The 22,881-nt window shown below is 34.8% G+C and overlaps 1 protein-coding gene and 1 long non-coding RNA gene across 2 annotated transcripts; both read left to right on the forward strand.

The window, feature by feature from the left end:
* The first annotated feature begins 1,634 nt into the window (after positions 1–1,634).
* Positions 1,635–8,504, forward strand: LOC147074131 (uncharacterized). The gene is made up of 4 exons (XM_085943910.1): positions 1,635–1,900; positions 2,959–3,114; positions 7,522–8,281; positions 8,485–8,504. Exons 1-4 carry the CDS (start codon positions 1,754–1,756, stop codon positions 8,502–8,504), a joined length of 1,083 nt encoding a protein of 360 aa, XP_085800036.1. The 5' UTR covers positions 1,635–1,753.
* A 2,546-nt stretch (positions 8,505–11,050) lies between these two features.
* On the forward strand, positions 11,051–17,615 carry LOC147074132 (uncharacterized). The gene is made up of 3 exons (XR_015070297.1): positions 11,051–11,240; positions 15,291–15,437; positions 16,255–17,615. It is a non-coding gene; the product is annotated as an uncharacterized LOC147074132 (long non-coding RNA).
* Positions 17,616–22,881: the final 5,266 nt, after the last annotated feature.

Here is a 22,881-nt window from a genome sequence, read left to right on the forward strand (position 1 = left end):
TCTCAGCCATTCTTTCGTAGGCGTTCGGCGACCCAATTGGTCAGGGATGCCAACATAATCGGAGCGGTTGGCAGCACGAACGGGAGTCACGTGAATTGTAGGAGCTCCCCTTGGTAGGCTAGTCGAACAAATCGACGATGTTGAGAAGCCATTGGTACCTGGAGGGACGCCTGGCTTAGATCTATTATTACTAGCCAGTCTTCTGTTTGTAAGAAGGCTGCAACCTCGTAATGGTGAATTAGTTTGAATGGCTTTGGCTGTAGGAACGCATTCAAACGCTTTCGGTTGAAAACAGGGCATAGAGCCCCGTCTTTTTTCTTGATCAGAAACAGGGTTGAGAGAAAAACTGGGGGTTTGACCCGCTTCTTCTAGAACCCCTGAGTTCTTTAAGTCCTCGATCTCGAGAGTGACCTCTGCTGATTGTTGCGTTTTAAAATCTATCCGTAAAAGTAAAGAAGGACTTACCGATAGTGGTATCCGCACAAAAGGTATGCGGGCTACGGCTATTATTTTTTACCAATGTTGGGGGGGGGGGGGGGTACACTACGCCATCCAGACTCCCCGAAAGTCTCTTAGGCGGTCCCCAATGTTGTTGGTCGTCCAGATGCGGTCACCTTCGCTTAGAGTACGGATCCCTGGTGGAACCCGTACCTCCGATGGAGAACTCCCTTCCCACAGGACGTCGCCCCTTGGGAGTACCCCGGCCATAATTTGAGTTCGAGGGCCTTCCGGGACTTTAAGCTCGGAGGAATCCTTGATAGTGCTTCCCGAGTGAAGGTATCCTTCCGGTAAGGATCTGAGTCATGTTCTCGCAAATTTTATTATGTGTTGTCCCCAAAACCCCCTTCGATTTTTTGGTACAGGCTCATCGCTGTTATGATTTTTTGAGGATTGGTTGCCCAATCCACCTACCCTTGCATACCCTTTCAGAAGCTATCCCGATGGGAAAACATCGCATTCTGGAGGGCCGCGATGGTCCTCTTCGTCAGATGGTTAGCTGATGACGAGTGGTCGCACCGACGCAACTTGTCATTTAGACCTAACTCTACGACCGTAGGGGCAAGAATTGTTTTTTGGGCGTAGTGCCACTCCTTGCTGGTCCCCCTGCTGAAATAAGGTACGTAACGAGGATACCTCAAACATTAGCATCTTAATCGACGCTCGTACGTTGAACTTTTCCTCCTGTAGCAGTTCTGCTTCGCCGTCTGTAGCCAAATCCATAATGAAGACAAAAGAATCCCAAATTACATACATAAAAAATTTACGGGCGGGTATGACCAGTAAATAAAAACAGGAACGACCAACGACAAGGAAAAGGGAAAATAAATTAGTAGAATATATCCTCACGCAAAGAAGAAAGAGCAAACCCTATCTCAAGGACTTCAAAGTCAAATTCGAATAATATTAGTTTTATCAGTACATAGGTAAAACTATTTTCCTTATTTCCTTCATAGCGTTTAAATATAGATTACTTCGTTGATACAATTCGTTGGTAAAATAATATCTTTTAGGTAATAATATTACGATAATAATTAATTTAAGGTATCGATCGCTCATTTGTGCTAGATTATATTTTGTTAATTTTTAAACTGGCAACCGAATCCAAATGTTATTCCAAAGACATTACATATTTTGTCTATGGGCACGTGTCTATAATCACGGCTGCCAGTGAAGTTTACCGATACTTATATTGCAAAATATTCATTAGATTTCTTCCGCTCCGTTAAACAATTTTCATCTAAATTCCAACATTATGGATATAAAACGTGAACCAGATGAATCCAATACTGACACAGGAGGTCAGCTTTGGTTTGAGGTACCAATATTGCATCCAAACAGCCAGGACGCCATTCGTATTATAAAACAAGAGAAAGCCGATGATTCCAGCTGCAATGTTGAGGTATGAGTGTTAATAATTATAATTAATAAATTCACATACCTATGTGATCAATTGAACAGACATTGTGGTGACACACATGAGTATAGTAGCGATGAATGTAGGTTAAATCAAACGTTAAAATTAAAATCCACCCAAAGACTAATTCATAATTGCATATTCCAACGCTACCTACCAGGTATGTCTTCAGGATACTGGCGTAGGTATATATTCTACCCACAAGGCTGCTATAGAGGGTAGTTTATCGTGTTTTGAATTATACTTGTTACTCTAAGTTAGCCGTCAAAACTGTCTACCTCACTCTAAAAATGAAGACAGTTCAGACGGTTAACTTATTGTAGGTAACATAGGAACATACAAATGCTAAACTTCCCTCGATAGCCACCGGTAGCAGCCTTGTGTATGAATAGTAGCACTGGAAGGCTCTTTATATTTATTGTTTACGGTTTCACCTATTTACGATTTCTTATTTTAAGATAATAAATATAGTGTGCGTACAGGCAGAAGTCACTAACTCCAGTTTTGACGAAATTGAGATTTTAATGTCATTGTGTAAAAATTTAATGCTGCTTGACTGGCATAAGTCACGATTTAAGATTATTGAACATATTCAAAAATAAAAGTAATGAAGAACTCAAAAAATAAAGATTTTACAACCATTTTAAGAAAAACAAAAACACAAAACATTGCTCTCAGAACTGTGTATTTAGAGTTAGTGACTTCTGTCTGTACGACAACGAATATAGGTACCTACCTACTGTCACATTATGCCTCAAGTCACAGAAATTTTAAATGAGCTTGAGATGTGTAAGAGAGGGTAGAATATTGTTATATCACACGATTGAAATGGAGGCTTAGATAACGATGTTATGATAATAAAAATCCTTCATAAAGTTCGAAGCCAGCTCGAGAGTGGCTCGTTGTTTGGACCCCGCATCAGTTAAAATACGACGTTATGGTAAAGCGAGTTCAAAAGAATTTTTTGAGATTCCCTTTCTTGAAGATATTTAAAATGTACTTTTAAAATATAGAATTATTATCGTATAATATGCTTTTTTCAGGTACCCACAATGGAGTTGATCAATATAAAATCAGATGCTGATTCACATAAACTTGAATTCAAGCACGAGTTTGTTGAAGGTAAAATACATCCGTTCAGTTATGAAGATCCACAACCCAGCTGCTCTGACTCAGATTGGAAACCGCCAGTTAATCAGGTATGTAAATATAATATTATATTATCTAAATTTAGCTAGCAATTAAAAAAAGGAAGTCTCGTGGGAAAAAAGACTTGACACTCATCATTGTTTTTAAAATTAACCCAATAATTGTATTAATATCAGACTAAGGATATGAAAATCAAATTATAATGCACGTCAAGGTTATGTCTATTTTTTATTTCAACTTTGACCTAAAACCATAACAAAAACGTTGAATAATATTGTACAATATACGGACCAGTGAACTTAGAAATAATGGGAACTGAAATACTTAACGGGTAAGGCGATAGCAGGTAACCGACTCGAGTAAGGAAGAATCCGGGTTAAACTTACACACGTGTCAAGAATACGTTGTACGTCGAATACTGAAAACTACTCTCGGTTTATGCATTTACGCTCATTAATGTCTGCATTTGCACGTGTATAATTCGTGCTTCATTTTTGTAGGACATTCACACATTCAAAAACCCTGCACCAACATGCGGCGTATTGAATATAGCCTATCGGTATTCTATTTATTATCTGTTCTGTGATACGGACGTTGACATGACCCGGCTCACGGCTAGCTCAATAATGCTACCGGGCCGTCACTGAGGAGACTAGTGATGAATTAGGAGAGGTGGATCTCCTTTGTAGTATCACAACTTTTGAATTCCCGAATAAAACTCTCAGCTGGTGTGGTGCCGAATTTATTCAGGTACTAGAGTTCACGGTCACACAATAAGGTTAACTGTCATTGTTCCCGTAATTAAATCTCATTAAAGTATCAGCAAACTATTTATTTGTTCACTATAGGATCTCTGTGAAATCTTTCACAAATTCCCGAAAAGTCACACCTAATTCAGAGAATGTATACGCAGATATTCTTTGGATATTTTTAATTCATGAAATATTTTCCCATAAGAAAGAAAATATAAATTATTCTTTGGTCACACAGTATTAGGTTTATAAAAGAATAGAATTATTTTATTGTTGTTTATAAAGTTTATTTATGTTCACAGTGTATTTACAAATATTTATTTGTGATTACAGACTTGTTTACAAAAGGTTTGCTTAATGTTTACAAATTTATTTACTAAAATTTGTTTTTATGTTTATGAATTTGTTTACTAAAACTTATTTTATAATTATGTTTACTTAATAAAGTTTCAAAAATTTATTTTATAATCCCGAAAAAAGATTTGTAAAATTTATTATTACAAACTGAGTTTATTAATTTGTTTTTATAAAACAAATCCGATCACGTAATTTATCCCGATTACGTCACCTCGTATGATGAGTAATGAAAAATGAAATTACTCCGCGAGCGCGTTACTATCGACAGATACGTGGTATTCGAGCTACGTTTAGCGGCCGACGTCACTACCGACAGATACGTGTTATTCGCGCTACGTTTTGCGGCACACGTCACGACCGGCAGATACGAGATATTCGCGTTACTTTTTGCCCGTCGATGGGGACTTATTGTAGGTAAATTTCACGAATGTTACTGAGAACCGTATCTCGTATCCGCGGAAGGACTGCTGCTTAGTAGGAGATCGCTGGTGAGAAGTGTAGAAACTAATGATTTTACGGAAAAAGGATGTCACCTTTTATACCCTCGGGATGGAGGTTTAACAGGAAACAGTCCGTAAGGGATAGCAGATGTATATCTTTCTCTCACGGGATAAATTTACGTATATCTCCCGTTCCTGGTAACTTTCTAATAGAGATATCTTCTAATTAAATCGAGTTAAATTTACTCTACTTTATTTCCGCAAAATTAAGACTTAATAGGGGTGTTTTAAGCACCCTCTAGAACATGTCCTTTAAATACGTAGTTACGGTGACGTCAGCAAAATAGTTGATTTTATATGATTTTTCGTGTTCAAACGAAGGGGAAAGTTTTTAGCTTTCCAACGAGGTATCAGAATAGGTACTCGTGTACTAAATAAGGGAATGGCAGTCTTTAAATTTAAAATGTCAAAATGAAAGGTTGACACCCACGTACTAGTCCTTTCCACCACTCTTGGCCTTTTTAGGCCAATAGAATTTTACTAAGTTTTAATAAAACTATTTGGAGCCGCAGAAAACGTTTCATTCGATATTTACCTTTCGGACGAACATTATTACGTGAAAATACTATAATCTTATACTTAACATTTCAACTTAAATATATAAATGCTTAATCCTAACAAGATGTTATTTACAAGCGACTACAAATTTATTTCGTCTTTAATAGTGGCTTTTCCATAGTAATCTAAACGTAACCTTGAATCTATTTTTATCTGGCAACTCAACACAGCCGGGCCGTAAATTCTAGTCGAACAGAATTCAGTTAAGGTTCAAGGTCACGCGTCAATTCGTGTTTTTAGTCGCAGTATTTGATTCTTTTATTACTTAGGAGGCAATTAAGATTTATTATTGTTTATGGGTAGAAACCCATCTATACCAGAATCTCAAGTTTTTCCAATTGTTACTTTTACAATATTCATTATAGTCAGCAAGTTATAGCATTAACAAAATCTATAATTATAATTACGCGTCTATAGATATAGATACGCGTTTACAATATTTTTATAACGGTAGTTAACTCCTATCTTGTATTGATAAAATTAGTATTAAAATTCTTTATTTACAATTATACAGTATATAAATTTATAAATATTCAATTTTCTTTTCCAATTTTCATACACTTCCATTATAGCTATAAAAGTTATTGAAGCATGTACCTGCTTAATTTTACGTAAACAATCTCTCCCATAACTTATTTTCTAAGTTTAATGGAGATTTCCCGGAAATTATTTCCGAAATAGATCGATTTGAAATTTCATGGCGTGTCATTTCGAGGTCTGCGGTCACAGCGTTCCAATTACACTTGAACAGTCTCGATTCTCCGAGGCGAAATTTTTTACGTAAAATTTTATTACATTTTACAAAGAAAAGGTTAACAACATACATTTTACTTCCTAATACTAAACGATTACGCTACTGGTTACCTGTTCATGGTCTTTTTCGACCATTTCTTCTCTGCTTCTTCCATAGTTTAGGACCATGGGACTTATATATTCTGTTTGTACCTCGTCGTGAGGTTGTCGCACGGCTATTTGAGAAGTAGAATTGACTACAAGGCTAGATTTGTATAGTTATGTCGTTAAACCATACTCTGCCATAAACACTAACTGAAGGTCGGCGTTTTTGTTCGTGTCAACGTTTTGGTTTTGTATTTTTTTCTATTTTTATCGAATGAAACAAAGGTTTTCATGTCCTAGCTTCAATCACCATTAATTTTGTGTGAAAGTCATTGGTGGGCATTACATTTCAGTTAAGGTTAAGAAAATGTCTAGCTTGTTGTAACGAGCCAACTAATCGATAAAATGATGCCTTTATGTGTATATATTGATTATTATCTAATGATTTATCATTAGGGTTTTGATGATTTTACAACGTTTTTCTTAGCTCGTATTCTTATTTGTCCGGTAGTTCTTTGTCCGGTACAAATCTTGCAATCGATTTTTAACTAACTTCCCGACTAGCTAGACATTCGAAACTTTTAGAATATATCAGAACACGATGCCAATGCATTTTTTTAATACTTTTAGCCATCTTTAAGTAGAATTGAATTCATTTTCAGTTAATTCTATTTTGTATGAAAAGTTATTTCGACACCATTATTGGTTGCTAGGGGTGGGGTCCTATCAACTAAATTATTAATATATACGTGCGTTACTATGGAAATCAAAATGACATATCAAAATGACATTTTAGTATTATTTCTATCAAGTACAATATTTTTTGATCGTTTAAGCTAGTCAAGTCAAGTTTATATGATTCAACAGAAAATATAAAAACGATGTATAAAAAAGGTTCTTTTTATCTTGTAATTATTATATTATTTGTGATAACGTAGGGTTTTTTACAAACACTTTATGACATTGTGTTTGTTTTATATTTTTTTTGTGACCCTTGACTTAATAGGTAGGTGATAAATTTTTACCTTCTTTATTGTATTAATTTATTCAGCAAATTCATGTCCCATCGGGTATCCTATTTTTTCTAGAAAATGATTTTTTCCAGTGTGTATATGCATTAGATGTTTCAAATTATGTAAATTTAAGTATATCTGTTGTTTATAAGTAAACATCGCATGCTTATGTTTTAGGTATGTTGTCTTTCTGTATCAGCGTATTCAATTCTATAAACTATAGTATGTCCATAATACATAGAAAAGAAGTAAATCATTTAGATTATATGGCATGTCCACTTTTAGTTTGGAGTTAAGCAATTGTATGTCCCACATACAATAGTTTACATCTGATAAATATTTGTCAGCTACCTACATACTGTATTGTAAGTCTTACATACAATATTATGGCCCTGACTTTTTTGCACCTGAAATAATATTATATAATATTTTCTTTTTAGATCAACTATATCGACCAGTTAATGCCTCCTGATAAGAAGTCTATCCAGCGTGTAAAACTTCCATATGACGTAGATAAAAATGAAATTCAAATTCATGTATCTGACATTAAAAAGGAAATAACTGATTCTTCCGAGAAAATGGTCTGTCTCAAGTTGAATAGAGCCTTATTTTATGATAGAAATTTTATATGCAACGTATGTTTTGCCCTTTTCCCAGCTAAATACGTTTTAAATAATCACAAATCTACTCATGCGGTTTCATTTACTGGTAATGATACGCTGGATAAGAACCAAATGGGTTGCAGTTCAACTAAATATAAAACGCTATCATGCAGAATATGTGATTACAAATGCAAAAATTCTAAAGACTTCAAAAGTCATGCAATGATTCACAGAAAAGGAAAAAATCTTAAGTGTAAATTTTGTAATTACAAATGTAAAGGTTCAGTTACCTTTAAGAGACATGAAATGATTCATACCGGTGAAAAACCATACAAGTGTGAATCATGTGAATACTCGTGCATACAGGCAAGTACGATGAAGACACATAGCTTAATTCACAGTGGAGTAAAACCATTTATGTGCAAGCTTTGTGACTACAAATGCATCCAATCTAGTACCTTAAAAAAACATGAAATGATTCATAACAACGAAAAACTTCTTAAATACGAATTATGCGATTACAGATGCACAAATACGAATTATTTAAAGGCACATGCAATAGTTCATAGTGTTGAATCTCCCTTTAAGTGCAATGTTTGTGATTGCAAATTTAAGACCGCAGCTTATTTGAGGAAACATTTAATTATTCACAGTGAAAATAAACCCTATCAGTGCAATTTATGTGATTATAAATGCTCACAATCAAATAGCTTGAAGATACATAAAATGGTTCACAGCGGTGAAAAACCTTTCAAATGCTGTTTGTGTGATTATAAATGTGTACAATTGTGTTCTTTAAAGATACACCAAATGGTTCATAGTGGTGAAAAACCTTTTAAATGTGATCAATGTAACAATAGCTGTATACAGTCATAATATGACTTAAAGAAACACAAAATGCGTCATAGTGGTGAAAAACCATTTCAATGTACCGTATGTGAATACAAAACTGCACGATTCAGTTCGTTGAAGATTCATAAAATGGGTCATATTCGTAAAAACAGCCTTTCGAATCCGAATATTTTAAATGTAGATCTACATAATGCTTAAATATGGTTATATCAAACGGCTCACCGTGCCGAAAAATTCTTTATATTAAAATTATAAATGTTTTACATTTCTAGAGTTATGTCATAGTCTTGCAATATGTAGGAAGTGGAAATATTTGTATTTAAAAAAATACCGCGTCTACTCAATAAATTATACGAATAATACAATAAAAAACCTCTTCACCGAAAGATTTAAAAAATCTGAGACATTTAACGTGAGAATTAGGTATTACTTGTTTTTTTAAAAATCACGTTTGTTCCTAAGTAAAAAATTTAAGTCTCCTATATTCCTACCAAAAGACGGATACAAATTACGAACAGTGTGATGACACGTCTTACCACGTATTTAAAAAATGAGTGAATGAGTTCCTTTATGTCTTCGACGGTCTTGGGTACTTGAATTGCAAATCTTCTTGATGTCAGGCACAATATTAGAAAGCTGAATTCTTATATCCTACTTTGCATAAATGTTGTCCAATAATCAAACATAAAACAATACTACCCTTTTTAGCTAGGTACTGTTTTGATAAATTCATGGAAAATCCATTGACGCTCCGCGATGTGACATTATGCTGACAACGTTTTTTCCAAAATAATAAATACTAGGTACCCCCAATGGACAATGTTATTATCTGGAACCTCTTTCAATAAGAAAATAACAATCCATTCCTTTACTGCGTAGGTATATTGTATAATTATACCATGAATGTGCTTTGTAGAATGTGTATTTTATTATTACCGAAATAAATGTGTTTGAAAATAATGTGCCGATTGTCCAATTACCTACCCCTCGATTCGAGTTTGTGTCCAGTCCCTTGCCATTTCCCGCAAAGTAGGTACCTTACGCCTTAGTATAACATTATATACCACCTATCTTAAAATGTAATGTTTGTCATAGAGATTGTTATTGAAAATAATATTATTCTGCGTGCCTAGGCATTGTCACACCCATGATTTTTGTGCCTCTCCCGATAGATTAAATTAATTATTAGGTATAACCTTGCCACCTGACCTCCTAGTCAACAATAAGGGTACATATGTACGTCCAAAAATCCTTGATTAACTGTCAAAATATTCAACCTGTACTTAGCACGTGAGAATTGTAGGTATCTAATTATAATAATAGTATGTCAGCGAAGAATGTGATTTGCCGAATAAAAGAGACGAAAGTCAAAGGTATTTAATAACAAGCAGTGTGTAAGGGAAGGATGCCAACAATGTTCGATAGAAAAAAGGAGAGTAGAGGGTCGCCATTGAAAGAAGCAGCATTGGCCCCAAGACTCTGAGAGTAAAAAGAAACGACATAACCACGCATGGGCGTGAAAAAAAATTAGTTAGAGAAACGGATATAGAGAATTAAGTTTAAAGTTAAAGCGAATTAGAGATTAAGCAGTAATATTAAGTGACGGAAAAGTGTAAGAATAATATTGTGAATTGATGGTGTGTCGATAAAGCCAAAATATAAAAGCTTGTTCTCTGAACGAATCAATCACGACTTTTTCATTTTACTACTACCTATTTCTATTTATTATTAAATTATTGTGAATCCCGGGTCCTACCAACATCCCGAGCTAGCCACAGGACCCGGGATATCTCAGTAGGTACCTACTTCTATCATTTTCATTTAAATATGTTTGGATACTGACTACCTTCTAAAAAGCAGTGGTTTGGGACCGAATGGGTTGTAGAATCTTTAAACTCTTTTTTGGGACGTAACAACGAAACAGCAATCTACATAGGTAATATATTATAATAATATATTTTATTAATTACAAGTATGGCAATAAAAGCACCAAAAGTATTGTCAATGCAGTGTTGCCAACCGTACAATAATTATAGTATTTTGTACTATAATTTTGGTTCGCGTACTACGAACGATATAAAACAGGTATAGTACGCCCAAAATACTATAATTTTGAATATACGAAAAAATATGTGAAAAGTACTAACATTTCGAAATTTCCGTTAGATAAATTGGTGCAAAGTACTATAATTTAGCAATATAAGAAGATTTGGAGAACTTGAAAAAAATAAAGCTCGAAAAACGTAAATAAATCCCTTGACTGGTTTGAAATGAAATTTATTGAATTCTTCGGTAAGCATTTTTGGTAGTAATAGGTACCTACATAAAAAGCGGTCTCGGAGTTTCTCAATTACTCTGTTGTTTCAAAAAACCTGGTACATTTTCAATAGATAACGCGTACTATATGTTTTCCCCAAATACTATAATTTTGGAGTTTCTGTACTATAATTTCACTTTGAAAAGATGGCAACACTGTGTCAATGGTCTTTAGTTTATTTTCACGTCTGTCATTGAAGATTATTTTGTGACACTGGGTATCCTTTTTGCTTTTAATAACAATAATATTACATAAGATGGATGTCAAACGCGAACCAAATGAATTTGCAGCTGAAACAGATGGGCACCAATGGTTTGATGTGCCATTATTGCATACACACACCTCGGCTATTAACATTTGCATAAAGGAAGAGATTGCTCACGGCGAGGTTGGTTTTTCAATACGTATTTATAATGAGTTAACGTTTCCTGTTCTATGCCTTTTCTATAATCTATGTCTGTGCCATTGAATCCAAAGATCTTGTAGACATACACATTTAAAAGTAGTTATATAATATAAAGGAAGATACAATACAGCTATGGAACAACATTTATATAACCTCGCCACAGGGTCAATAACGGAGAAATTTATTTATTCGAAACATTACGTCTTCCATTACCTACTATTGTCAGTAAAAAAATCACAAAAATAGGGACCTACTTACAGGCCACCAGTGGCGAAAGGTGGAGGTTGGCTGCCAAGATCCAACATAAATAGTGCTCACTAAACTATGTCAGTCAAACGTATTTGTTTTCATTGATCTAACAGTGGCAATGTGTAGATAAAGTTTATTAGACTTTAAAATTCATTTAAACCCTGCCCATTTCAAGCCATAGTAGTAAACATATTCATTTATCTATAAAATATAATATATACCTACTTATGCCCAGGGCTTTTTTTTGAAAAATAAAGGTGCCGGAACGCACTTATTGAACTTCAAAATCATATAAAGTAACTTTTCCTATACCACGAAGCGCACGAAAAAATGGTTACATGTAAATTGTACGTAAAACAATTCACCGTAGCACAGTTCGCCGTGAGCTTTATATCGGAAAGAGATACCGTATACTATACGGTTTCCCATTTTAATGAACATTAATTCAATTTCCGTCGCTGATTTTGGCAAAATTCATGAATTCTAAAATGAAAACCTAACCTAAACTAAACTACCTAATCTAAACTACATAACCTAACAAATAATCCCGTATATCGGTTATTTTCAAAATTTGTTTGCTGCTGGCTTCCTGTAAAGTGTAAACCGACAAGAACCGTGTTTTATTTAGACATTAATTTCATGTCACTAGTATTATACGACCCAAAGAAATTTGACGGTCTTTAATATACGGCCATATATTTGCGATACAACATTTCACGGTGAAGTGTGTTACGGCGAACTGCATATATACCTACAAGTTTCCGGACACGGAATAATTAAACAAACAAACATTAATACAAATAAACAACTAAAGTTTTTGTAAAAACATCATAATACATTTGAATAAAAGTATAGATACTTATAGTGATTTCCAAAGCCCCCATATCCTGAAACGGTCCCCCAGTCCAGGATCTTTGGCGGGCCCCCTACCTATCACTAAGGTTAAAGGCAGTGTGACGCTATATACCTAGTAGCGTTCGCTGCTGCAAATGCTGTTCGAGGTAAAATTAAGGGTATTCAGTGTATTAACAATCATTAACCAAAAATTCAATTACACAACCACATATTTTAAAATGTTAATACGCCTGAAGGATATTAGCGCCGGAGGCGATTTTTTTTACGATTAGAGCAAATTTATGATTTGCGTTTATCTCACTTATCTAGTCAATCCCCCAGGTTAGAGCCCTGTCAGCCCCTTTGTGGTGGCAATGGTGATTTGCAAAGTTCAGTCCAATTCTCGTCTGGAAAATTGTCTCGATTCCTTTTATTAGCCGGCTCGCACATCACAACTCGCCTCGTGTGCCTGACAGCCATACATCAAAACTTCCGAGAACGGGCGGCCAGTGTTGCATGACACAACCTCGCACATATATCTAGCGACAGTCGCGCGTAACCTTCGAAACGTATTGATATTTCAATGCGGTGATCGGCGAGCCAGTATAGGAATGACCAATTCGTAGGTGTTTCTTTGTGACTTCGACCCTCCGACTCGGAGCCCGAGAAGGATGCAACATGTCGAATGCAACAGCCAGATGTTTTTTTCAGACGAAATAGTTGCATTCGGTCAATCTGCGAAGCTCCATTTGGCAACACGTGTTATGTTGTTTCGTCAAACAACGATGACGTCACATCGACGTATTCGACACGTTTTTTGGCGAGACGAGTTTCGTGTGCGAGCCGACTTAGTGAGAGTCTATGGCCGAATGTCTTCCACTGACTAACCACCGATCAACGTATTTTAATATGATCGAAAAGTGTCAAAGGTGGTCCGACGAGTTTGATGAACAAAAGTACCGAAACTGTTTTGGTCTTCAACGAAGCTCTTCTTCTTCTTTTTGTACCATTCTCCCGGAGGTCGGCCACCATCAAGGCGATCTTATATTTGTCGTCTGCTACCCGGAACAGTTCAGTGAAGCTGTACTCGTACCAATCACGGAGGTTCTTAAACCACGAAATGCGGCGCCGTCTCTGCTACGCTTCATATTGATCTTTCCTTGAATGACAATTTGGGGAATGCTGTATTTTTGTCCTCTCATAATGTGGCTGAGGTAGTGTAGGTTCCTGGTTTTGATACTACGTAGAACTTCTCGGTCCTTCCCAGCCACATCTCGAAAGCTTCAAGTCTCCGTGACATATCTTGGTTGAGCTTCCGACCTAGGTTAAGATCTCAATTGCTAAGGAGGCGTCTCATTTTGAGAAAGGCGCTCCTAGCGATCTCAATTCTAGTTTTTATTTCCTGAGATAGGTCCCATTTCTCATTGACCCATGTACCTAAATATTTATAATGGGTCACACGTTCGATTGGTTCGCTGATAATGGGGTAATAATTAGATTCATTTGCGAAAATTCGCGTTCACATTCACTGGAAGAAATGGTAATATAATTCGATGAATACGTAGGTATATCAAACGAGATAGTTTTTCAGGATATGTTTTTTCATATGAGATAATCCAGGAAAATTTACTTGTACTATGTAAGCGCGAATATTGTTTCGTCTAATTGCTTTTGAAACATTAAAACTACCGTGAAAAAAGGTGCCGGAACGCCGTTCCACCGTGTTACATTACAAGAAAGCCCTGCTTATGCGATTAAATCATGCATAATTTTGGATAATTTATAAATGTAGGTAGTAGAATATTTCTTATCGATTATGGTTTGGTTTGTCAAGCCTTAGTGCTCGGCCGTAGTGGTTTGGCGGGCGCGGCGTCTTCCGAAACTCAAACGTATAACCGTGTGTATTATGCCTCAAAAAAGTCACTGTCTACGAACATTTCACACACGATTATACTAACCAACACCATTTATTGTGTAATATGTATTCTTAATTCAACGAAAACTAATGGGTACCATGAATGAAAAAGTTTGCACTATTTTAACGGATCGCCCATAGCATACCTAAACTGTTGTGGTTTGGCTAGACAGAGTTTAATTGAATTTTAAAAACTAACCAGTACAATCTGCAAATTGTATTCTTAGTTCAACGAAAACAAATAAGATAAACTGACAAAGTTTAGTGCGCACTATTTATGTCGAATAATAGCATACCTCCACGCTTCGCCACTGCAGTAGGCTACGGAGCACTGAGATTCTTTCTAAAAAGATTTAAATTGAGAGGCGATGACTGCTGCCCATGTGACGGGTACACATATGAAACTGTGTGACATGTCATTAACGTTGGCCCGTTACTGGAAAAGTAGTGATATATTTACGATAAAAAAATATATTTTATAATCTTTGTGATTCCAAATTTTACAAGAATTAGGCATTTTATTATTCAAAAAATTGGCACGATTAACACATTTGAAGATAATTCTAAAGATACTGATTATAAGCTATGTCTTTGACAATACAGATGTGATAAACATCCTACGAATAATGATTGCTTTATAATAATTATTGACCTAATAATAAGGTAGTATTTTTTTGAAATAAGCCATTTCTATTGGCATTTCCCAGTGGTTAAGTTACAACATGCGGCCGTAGCCATAAATTGACAAACTATAAATGAAGTAGGGAGTAAGATCATGGTAACGCGCGTAAGGATAATAAGGCTTCAACATTATATAAATAGATTATCTACAACGTTTAAGGAATGTCCAGGGTTATTCTCTGAAAAATCCATAAAAGCTCCATTTTGACCTACGCTGAGCATGTGGGCCATTATGCCGTATGTCTAATCTTAAAATGGATACTGACTTACTAGGTGCACCCTAAACATGAACGATTTTTTTTTTAAATATTTGCTATATGATTACATACGTCCTATTGTATATTTATTTTCAGAAACCAAACCTTCCCATAGTAAAATCGGAGACCAACCTTCAGGAAATTGACTTCACCGACTCGTCTGTTGAAGATACGATAGCTCATAGCAAATACGTTGACCCTCAACCCAGCTGCTCTTATCTTGGCCATGGACGTGTGAATCAGGTAGATACACAATATTATATGAAGCTTTAACAAAGTATGTGCATTACCCAATATTAATACCTTCGACCGAATGTACTTGATAGAATTTGAATTCTAATGGATTTAAGTTTTGTACTATTCTATTTAAGTAGTTTTTTTTCGACCCGGGTTTCGCCTTTCGGCATCTTCAGGCGCTGTGTATACTCACCAAGGCAAACGCACACTGACATCAAACACTCTTAACTCTAGGTAATTAAATAAATCAATACAATAAAGTAGGTAAAAACTCCATTACCTACCTATAAGTCAAGGGTCACAATAAAAAATATAACAAACAAATTAAGGATAGTTTAAATGTTAGTAAAAAAAACCCTATCTTATTTATAATAAATGCGTATGCAGTACACCGTATCACACTTCACCGTGAAATGTATCGGAAATATATGGCCGTGGTATATTAAAGACGGTCCAATCTCTGTGTCGTATAGTACTGACATACCATTCATATCTAAATAAAAGACGGTTCTTGTCAGTTTACATTATACAGGAAGCCAGCAGCGAAAATTTGAAAATAGCCGATATACGGGATTATTTGTTAGATTAGGTTAGGTTAGGTTTCATTCTTCAATTCATGAATTTTGGCAAAATCAGCTATGAAAATTTAATTAATGTTCATATTGAATTTAATAAAATTGGAGACTGTATGGTATACGGTCATCTCTTTCCGATAAGAAAGCTCACAATATACCGTTGCACGGTGAAATATATTACGTATAATTTACATATTATAACCTGTGTTTTTATCATTAATTTAATTCAATACTTTTTGTTCTTTTAGTTGTTTCCTGCTGGTGTCGGATTGTCAAAGAGAATCACAGAAGTACCAGAGCCATGCGCTGGAATACAGATTGACGTACAAGACATTAAAAGGGAACTTGTGACATATGAAACTATTACTAATGTAGATGCCGTCTGTCGCATGGATAAACGCTATTATATAAAATCTAACGTGGACGATCCTAATTCATTAGTAGCTGTCATAAAGGTAGAGAAAAAATTGTTTTATAGCGAAAATTTTGTGTGCAGTATTTGCTTTGATGTTTTTGCATCGCTATACTTAATAAACATTCACAAAGCGTTACATAAACACGTATTAACGGAAAATACAATTGTACAGCCATATAAACGTAGTGAATCAAATTGTAACGATATTCCATCAGATTCCAAAATACAAAACAAAATAATTGTTAATCCTGTTAAAAAGACATTTGATTGTGACCAGTGTGATTACTCATGTAAAACATCTATTAAAATGAAACTTCACAAAATGGCGCATTCTGGTAAAAAACCATTTAATTGTGATCAGTGTGATTACTCGTGTACTGCAGCTTGTCATCTAAAAGTACACAAAATGACTCATTCAGGTGAAAAGCCGTTTAAATGTGTCCAATGTGATTATTCATGTATAACATCTTTTCAACTAAGAGTACACACAATGAGTCATTCCGGTGAAAAGCCATTAAAATGTAATCAGTGTGATCACTCATGTACAACATCAAGTGGTATGAAAAGACATCAAATGACACATTCTGGTAAAAAGTCGTTTCAATGTTCTCAATGTGATTACTCGTGTATAACATCTACATCGATAAAATTACACAACATGTTTCATTCTGGTGAAAAGCCATTTAAATGCGAGCAATGTGATTACTCTTGTATCAAATCTAATCACTTGAAAATACACAAAATGACTCATTCTGGTGAAAAGCCTTTTAAATGTGACCAATGTGACTACTCATGTATAACGTCTACCCTGATGAACTTGCATAAAATGACTCATACTGGTGAAAAGCCATTCAAATGTGATCAATGTGATTACTCTTGTATAACGTCGGGTGGCATGACAAGACATAAAATGACACATTCTGGTAAAAAGTTGTTTAAATGTACCCAGTGCGATTACTCGTGTATTACATCTAGTACAATAAAAATACACAAAATGACTCATTCCTGTGAAAAACCATATAAATGTGATCAATGTGATTACTCAAGTACAACATCTTATAAAATGAAACTACACAAAATGACTCATACTGGTGAAAAGCGATTGATATGTGATCAATGTGATTATTCATGTATACAATCTAGTAGAATGAAAATATACAAAATGTCGCATTCTGCTAAAAATCCAAATGGCATTTAAACCCAACACAATATAATCAATATTTTATTCTATCAATTTTATTGTATCCATTTTTTTAAATTGAAATTGGTGACGTTTGTCTATTAAAAGCTGGCGATACAAAACGAAGTTGATATAGCGTTACAGATGAAGAGGTTGATAACAATATTAGATTTTGTTGGCCTAAAAGGTAGTCTAATATTTTTTTTACCTATAGTATTGATCCTTATACGAATCAATTAATTATAACACGTCACTTACATTTTTTTGTGTACTTTATCCGATTTTAATTGGATCATAATATGAAATATAACAGTTGCATTGTCATTATTTATTAAATTGTATTACGTTGAAGTTAACGATCTTTAAAATAGTTACTGATAGAATGCATTATTATAGCAGTCATATTAAAATTATATATATATATTTTTTAATATATTATATCCAACTTATCGACTTCGAATGCAATGTTTTATTTGTCAAAAAGGTCATTCTTTATAACGTAGAAAAAATATTTTTAAATCATAAAATGTCTACGTGTGAGAACGCTTTTGAAAAAAAGGTCCTTTTTGCGATTATCTCACAGCTTGTTTTAATGACTAATGCTTTTTGTCAGTATACCCTCGAGATTATGGGTGGATTTTATCAGAATTATTATGTGTGGATTCTGTTGATTTCAAAATAATGGGTGTTGTATTTTCGTGGTCATATTTGAATATTCTGTGAAATGTAATAGAAACCAATAAAAAAATAATTTTTCAATATAGGTACTTTGAAATTTTATTTCTCCCCTTGTCTCTCTCAAAAAATGTTTTCAGATACACCGATTATACAATCAATGTTGTTATTTACGAATAGATACACACAATTATTTAATATAGGTTAGCAAAAAATTTGCAAATTTTTAACACACTTGTTATGATAACAAGAACTTTTTTTTCTAGATGCCTTTGTGGATACCTTGCATTTACTATTGAGGTTTTTTAAGGACTTTGGCGCGCAAACTACTCTACTTGATGCTAGTCAAATGAAAATTGTGCCAGCTGAGAGAATATGCCTTATTGAAAACTATTCTTCTACCCGCATCGGGTATTGCTAATTTGAATTCGGCCAGGGCCTGTGAAACCGCCTTGCAAAAATCCCTTGCAAAAAATTCTTTGTAGCGCAAGGCGGTGGTGATTCTGATGAATATTTAGTTGTATTCATTGAGAACTGAGGACTGGGATTTGTAGCCGAGTTTTTTTCCGTGGTAAAAGAAATGTCGCATAGGACTGATATTCTGAGCATATACTTATCCTATCTTATATGACTGCAGTCACTGGATCTAAAAGACATGAATCATCATTTAATATTTTTATTGTTTTAATTACATCAATACCGAAATAAAAAGTGCATCTCTTCCGGCCTCCTTTGCCATGGTCCCCGGAAGGTTTAGAATGTTCGCATCTGCCATCTGTAATAAAAAGTTCAGGTTGTGCCGCTCCTTGCTAAAGATTTGACAATCTAGGAGTAAATGTAGGACGTCCTGGTCGCTTCCGTCGTCGCATGGACACTTTCCATCAGATGTTATTTTAAACCGGTGCAGGTATGCTCGCAAGACTCCGTGACCTGTAAAAATCTGAGTCATCTCAAGACACAGCCCCTTATGCACCCTGACGTCTCGTGCTGCTGAAATCGAAGGTAAAAACTTTCGGTTCAACTCCCCTGTCGATGAGTTTATGTATCGTGAGTTCCATTCGTTTTTCACCATATCTGAAACTGTAATTTTAGCGTAGCTTAGAGGAAATTTGTCATAAGCTTATCGTCTGGCTTTTGAATTGAAAATCTAAATATTAGGCACACAATTTAGAAAGTTGAATTTTTATTATTGGTATGGCGTCGAGCTAGTTCCTAAAACCTGAGTTCGTTTCAGCATAAGTAATTAGAAAATTATGAATCGCATAAATAATAATATGTCGTAGTAAACGGAAATAAAACATTGATATCTTGTTTTGACAAATACTTTTCTGATAAATTTGTCCAGAAATTATTTTATTACCTACTGATCTTTGTTTTTTTGTTTTAAATCAGAGATTAGTTTAGAGTAGGGAATCCAATCCCGAGCCAAAATTCTGATCCCGGGATTTCGGGATTACAATTTGACAATCCCGGGATTGGCATTTTTTTCTATTGTTAATCTAAAATATTTATATTTACAAATAACATTGATAAAATTGGTCAAAAATAAATCTAGTATAATTTATACGATTTAAGACATTTATTGTTAATATTGTATATCTACATTCAATCTTGGAAATACATACAAGTTTAATGGAGTAAATAATATTGTAATATAAATAATATTGTGATTTAATATGAGATTGCTGTTTTTGATAGTGAAGACTTAATGAATGGATTAGCGAAATTTAAAATAATAAAGCAAATAATCATGGTGTACTTATGGCCTTTCCGCTTCATAAATCTAATTAGTCGGCCAAATATGAATTATTATTTAAATTTAGATTGTTGTATTATGATTTATTAGTTGGTGAGAATTTAAATATGCACACGTAAATAATGATTTAATCGTGCATATGTTTAAGTTTCAACGAGCTATAAAGCTTAAGGCATGGTTATTCTCAATCCGCAATAAAAAAAAACATTATGTTAAGAGTGAAATGAATTAAAACTACTAATTAGTAGATAGAAACTGATTAAAATTCCTCGTCTACGTTCTGTATACGTGTCTACGACAGTGCGGCGTCCATTTGTCGTGGCGTCCAGTTGTCCCATTCCTAATTTCGCACTCCTCTGGAGGCCTGGAGACGCCGGAACCATTTCCAAGCTGACTCGTCATAGTAATGGTCGATTAGGAGAAAAATAATATCCGGCAACGCTCTTTGTCCGAACGCAAAAAGGCAACGGTGCAATTATGGACACCGCTTTTGTAATGGGGGTCACTTGCAGCGCTAAAGCGCTTATCGTTGATAGCGAGATCGACAGCGAAAAATGTTAGGCTTCCAGACATTGCAATTATAAACATAACATACATCTCGCGTTCCGAAAAAATGTAATAAGTAATATAATGTAGGTAACAATAAGCAGGTATGAGTAAAATAAAAATTGCCATTTTAGACCATTCCGAGGTATTTATTTGTTCACTCCCAAGTCCAAATAACAGACGATGACCAGCAACCAGCATACCGAGAGAAGAAATAGAATGCATCTTCTTCGCTCTGACGGGAGATAGCAATAACTATATGGGTTACAATGATGAATCTCATATTAATGTACCTACCTAGTTTCCTTGTGGGAACAGGTGCTCCTTATTATGAATGGGATAGTGTGAATAAAAGCGATTAAAACCAAATAAGTTTCCGATTTTCTTTATTTATAGGTATATAAAATATAATACAAAACAAAAACTTCCGTCGGCTGACATTTTATTTAGACAGAACCAATTCCAATCTCGTTGGACATAAGTATTATTACCATAACAAGCAAACGTTTAATAATTAAGAGGAGCATGCATAGAACATTAAATAACACCAATTTACAGGCATAAACGAAAATACGAGGACAGTTGTAAAAGTTTTTGTATTTAGTTACGTCACACGTATTACGATTCAATTAAGGAGATGTCTTTACCTACCAGCGCATATATTCTATACACAAGACTGTGATCGGCAACTATCGAGGGTATTTTTTTATTTTTTGTATCGAAGTATTAGCACTTATTGTAACAATTAAGTACCTACTATAAGTAGTTGTAATTGTTACAATAAGTCCTATATTGTTTTAACAGTACCTTTCTGTGTTAAATTTTATAGCGTGATAAGACAGTTTTCACTGTTTAGACGGTTAACTTCTTGTAATTGTTACAATGCGTGCTAATGCTTCAATATGAAAAATGAAGAACTACCCTCGATAGCGGCCGATAGCAATCTTGTGTACAGAATATAAATGTGCAAAGGCACCTAGCGCAAAAATACGAAGCTTGCACACATTTATATTTTTATAAAAATCGATGTTTTTAAAATAAATATAAAAAATATAAAAACTATGAATTTGTCAAAAATCTCTTAACTACAACATAGAAGACATAATTACCTAATTTTAATAATACCTAAATATGAACATAAAATATATGTACCTAATTATAAGATGGGGTTCTCTGACAAAATCACATGTTATTAAGGTTCAAATAGACTATATGACGATCGGGCACATATATGGTAAGAGCGATTTAGTGTCTATGATCATATCTACGCCATTTCGTCATATTATACATACATATTGTATGACAGCTATGACATCGTATTTACACTCTGTGACACCCTGTGACACACTAGGACGCCAAGTTAAGAAACTGGTTTTTCGGCATTTATATGACCGATCGTCATCGAGTCTATTTAAGCCAAAATAACATTTTTTTACCAATGTAAGTTTATATCTGACAATATAATATTTTTTTAATGTTTTCAGATAGGTAGGTAGGTACTTACATATTTATTAATTATTGCAGTTGATATTGTAAATTATCAAAAAAATATATATCGCCTTAAACCCTGCGTGACCAAACCATAACAAAATATACTTTGTCAAAAAATACTCATCTATCTATAAAATATCTAAAATTATGCCATTTAATCATACACAGAATAATATTTTTATCGATTATAGTTTGGTTTGGGCAGGGCATAAAAATTTAAAAAAGAATTAACACACAACGTGTGTGATATGTATTTCCAATTCAATGAAAACAAATAAATATAATGAAAAAGTGTGCACGAGATTGTCGGATCGACCAAACAAAGCTATGAACTAGCTAACAGTCCCACGATGGCCGCGCGGCTTATAGTGTCGTAGGTCTCAGATTCAAATCCTGGGTCTGGGGCTCTATGTTAGAACTTGCGAGTGCAAGCTTCCCGGTCGAGATGACGTCATATGACATCATTATGACGTACTACCGGAGTGATAATAGCATTCGAGAAAATAGCGAGTGGTCAGACAGCGGCGCTATTCATTGTCACCATACACATATAGGTGTATCATAATAAAATTTTCTATGGTTATTCTGTGCGCGGTCGGCATGCCTCGAGCGTGACGTCACAATTACGTCATCTCGTCTGCAGCCCGATTTCCTAACTGTCGTCTCGTGTGGCACCAGACGACATGACGTAATTGTGACGTCAGCCAATACACGCTCGAGCGGGCGGCATATATTGGCTGACGTCACAATTACGTCATGTCGTCTGGTGCCACACGAGACGAGAGTTAGGAAATCGCGGTGCTGGCATGTAC

The sequence above is a fragment of the Rhyacophila brunnea genome, unplaced genomic scaffold (assembly GCF_057557595.1).
Source record: "Rhyacophila brunnea isolate RB1 unplaced genomic scaffold, BYU_Rbru_1.0 scaffold_16, whole genome shotgun sequence".
NCBI lineage: Eukaryota > Metazoa > Arthropoda > Insecta > Trichoptera > Rhyacophilidae > Rhyacophila > Rhyacophila brunnea.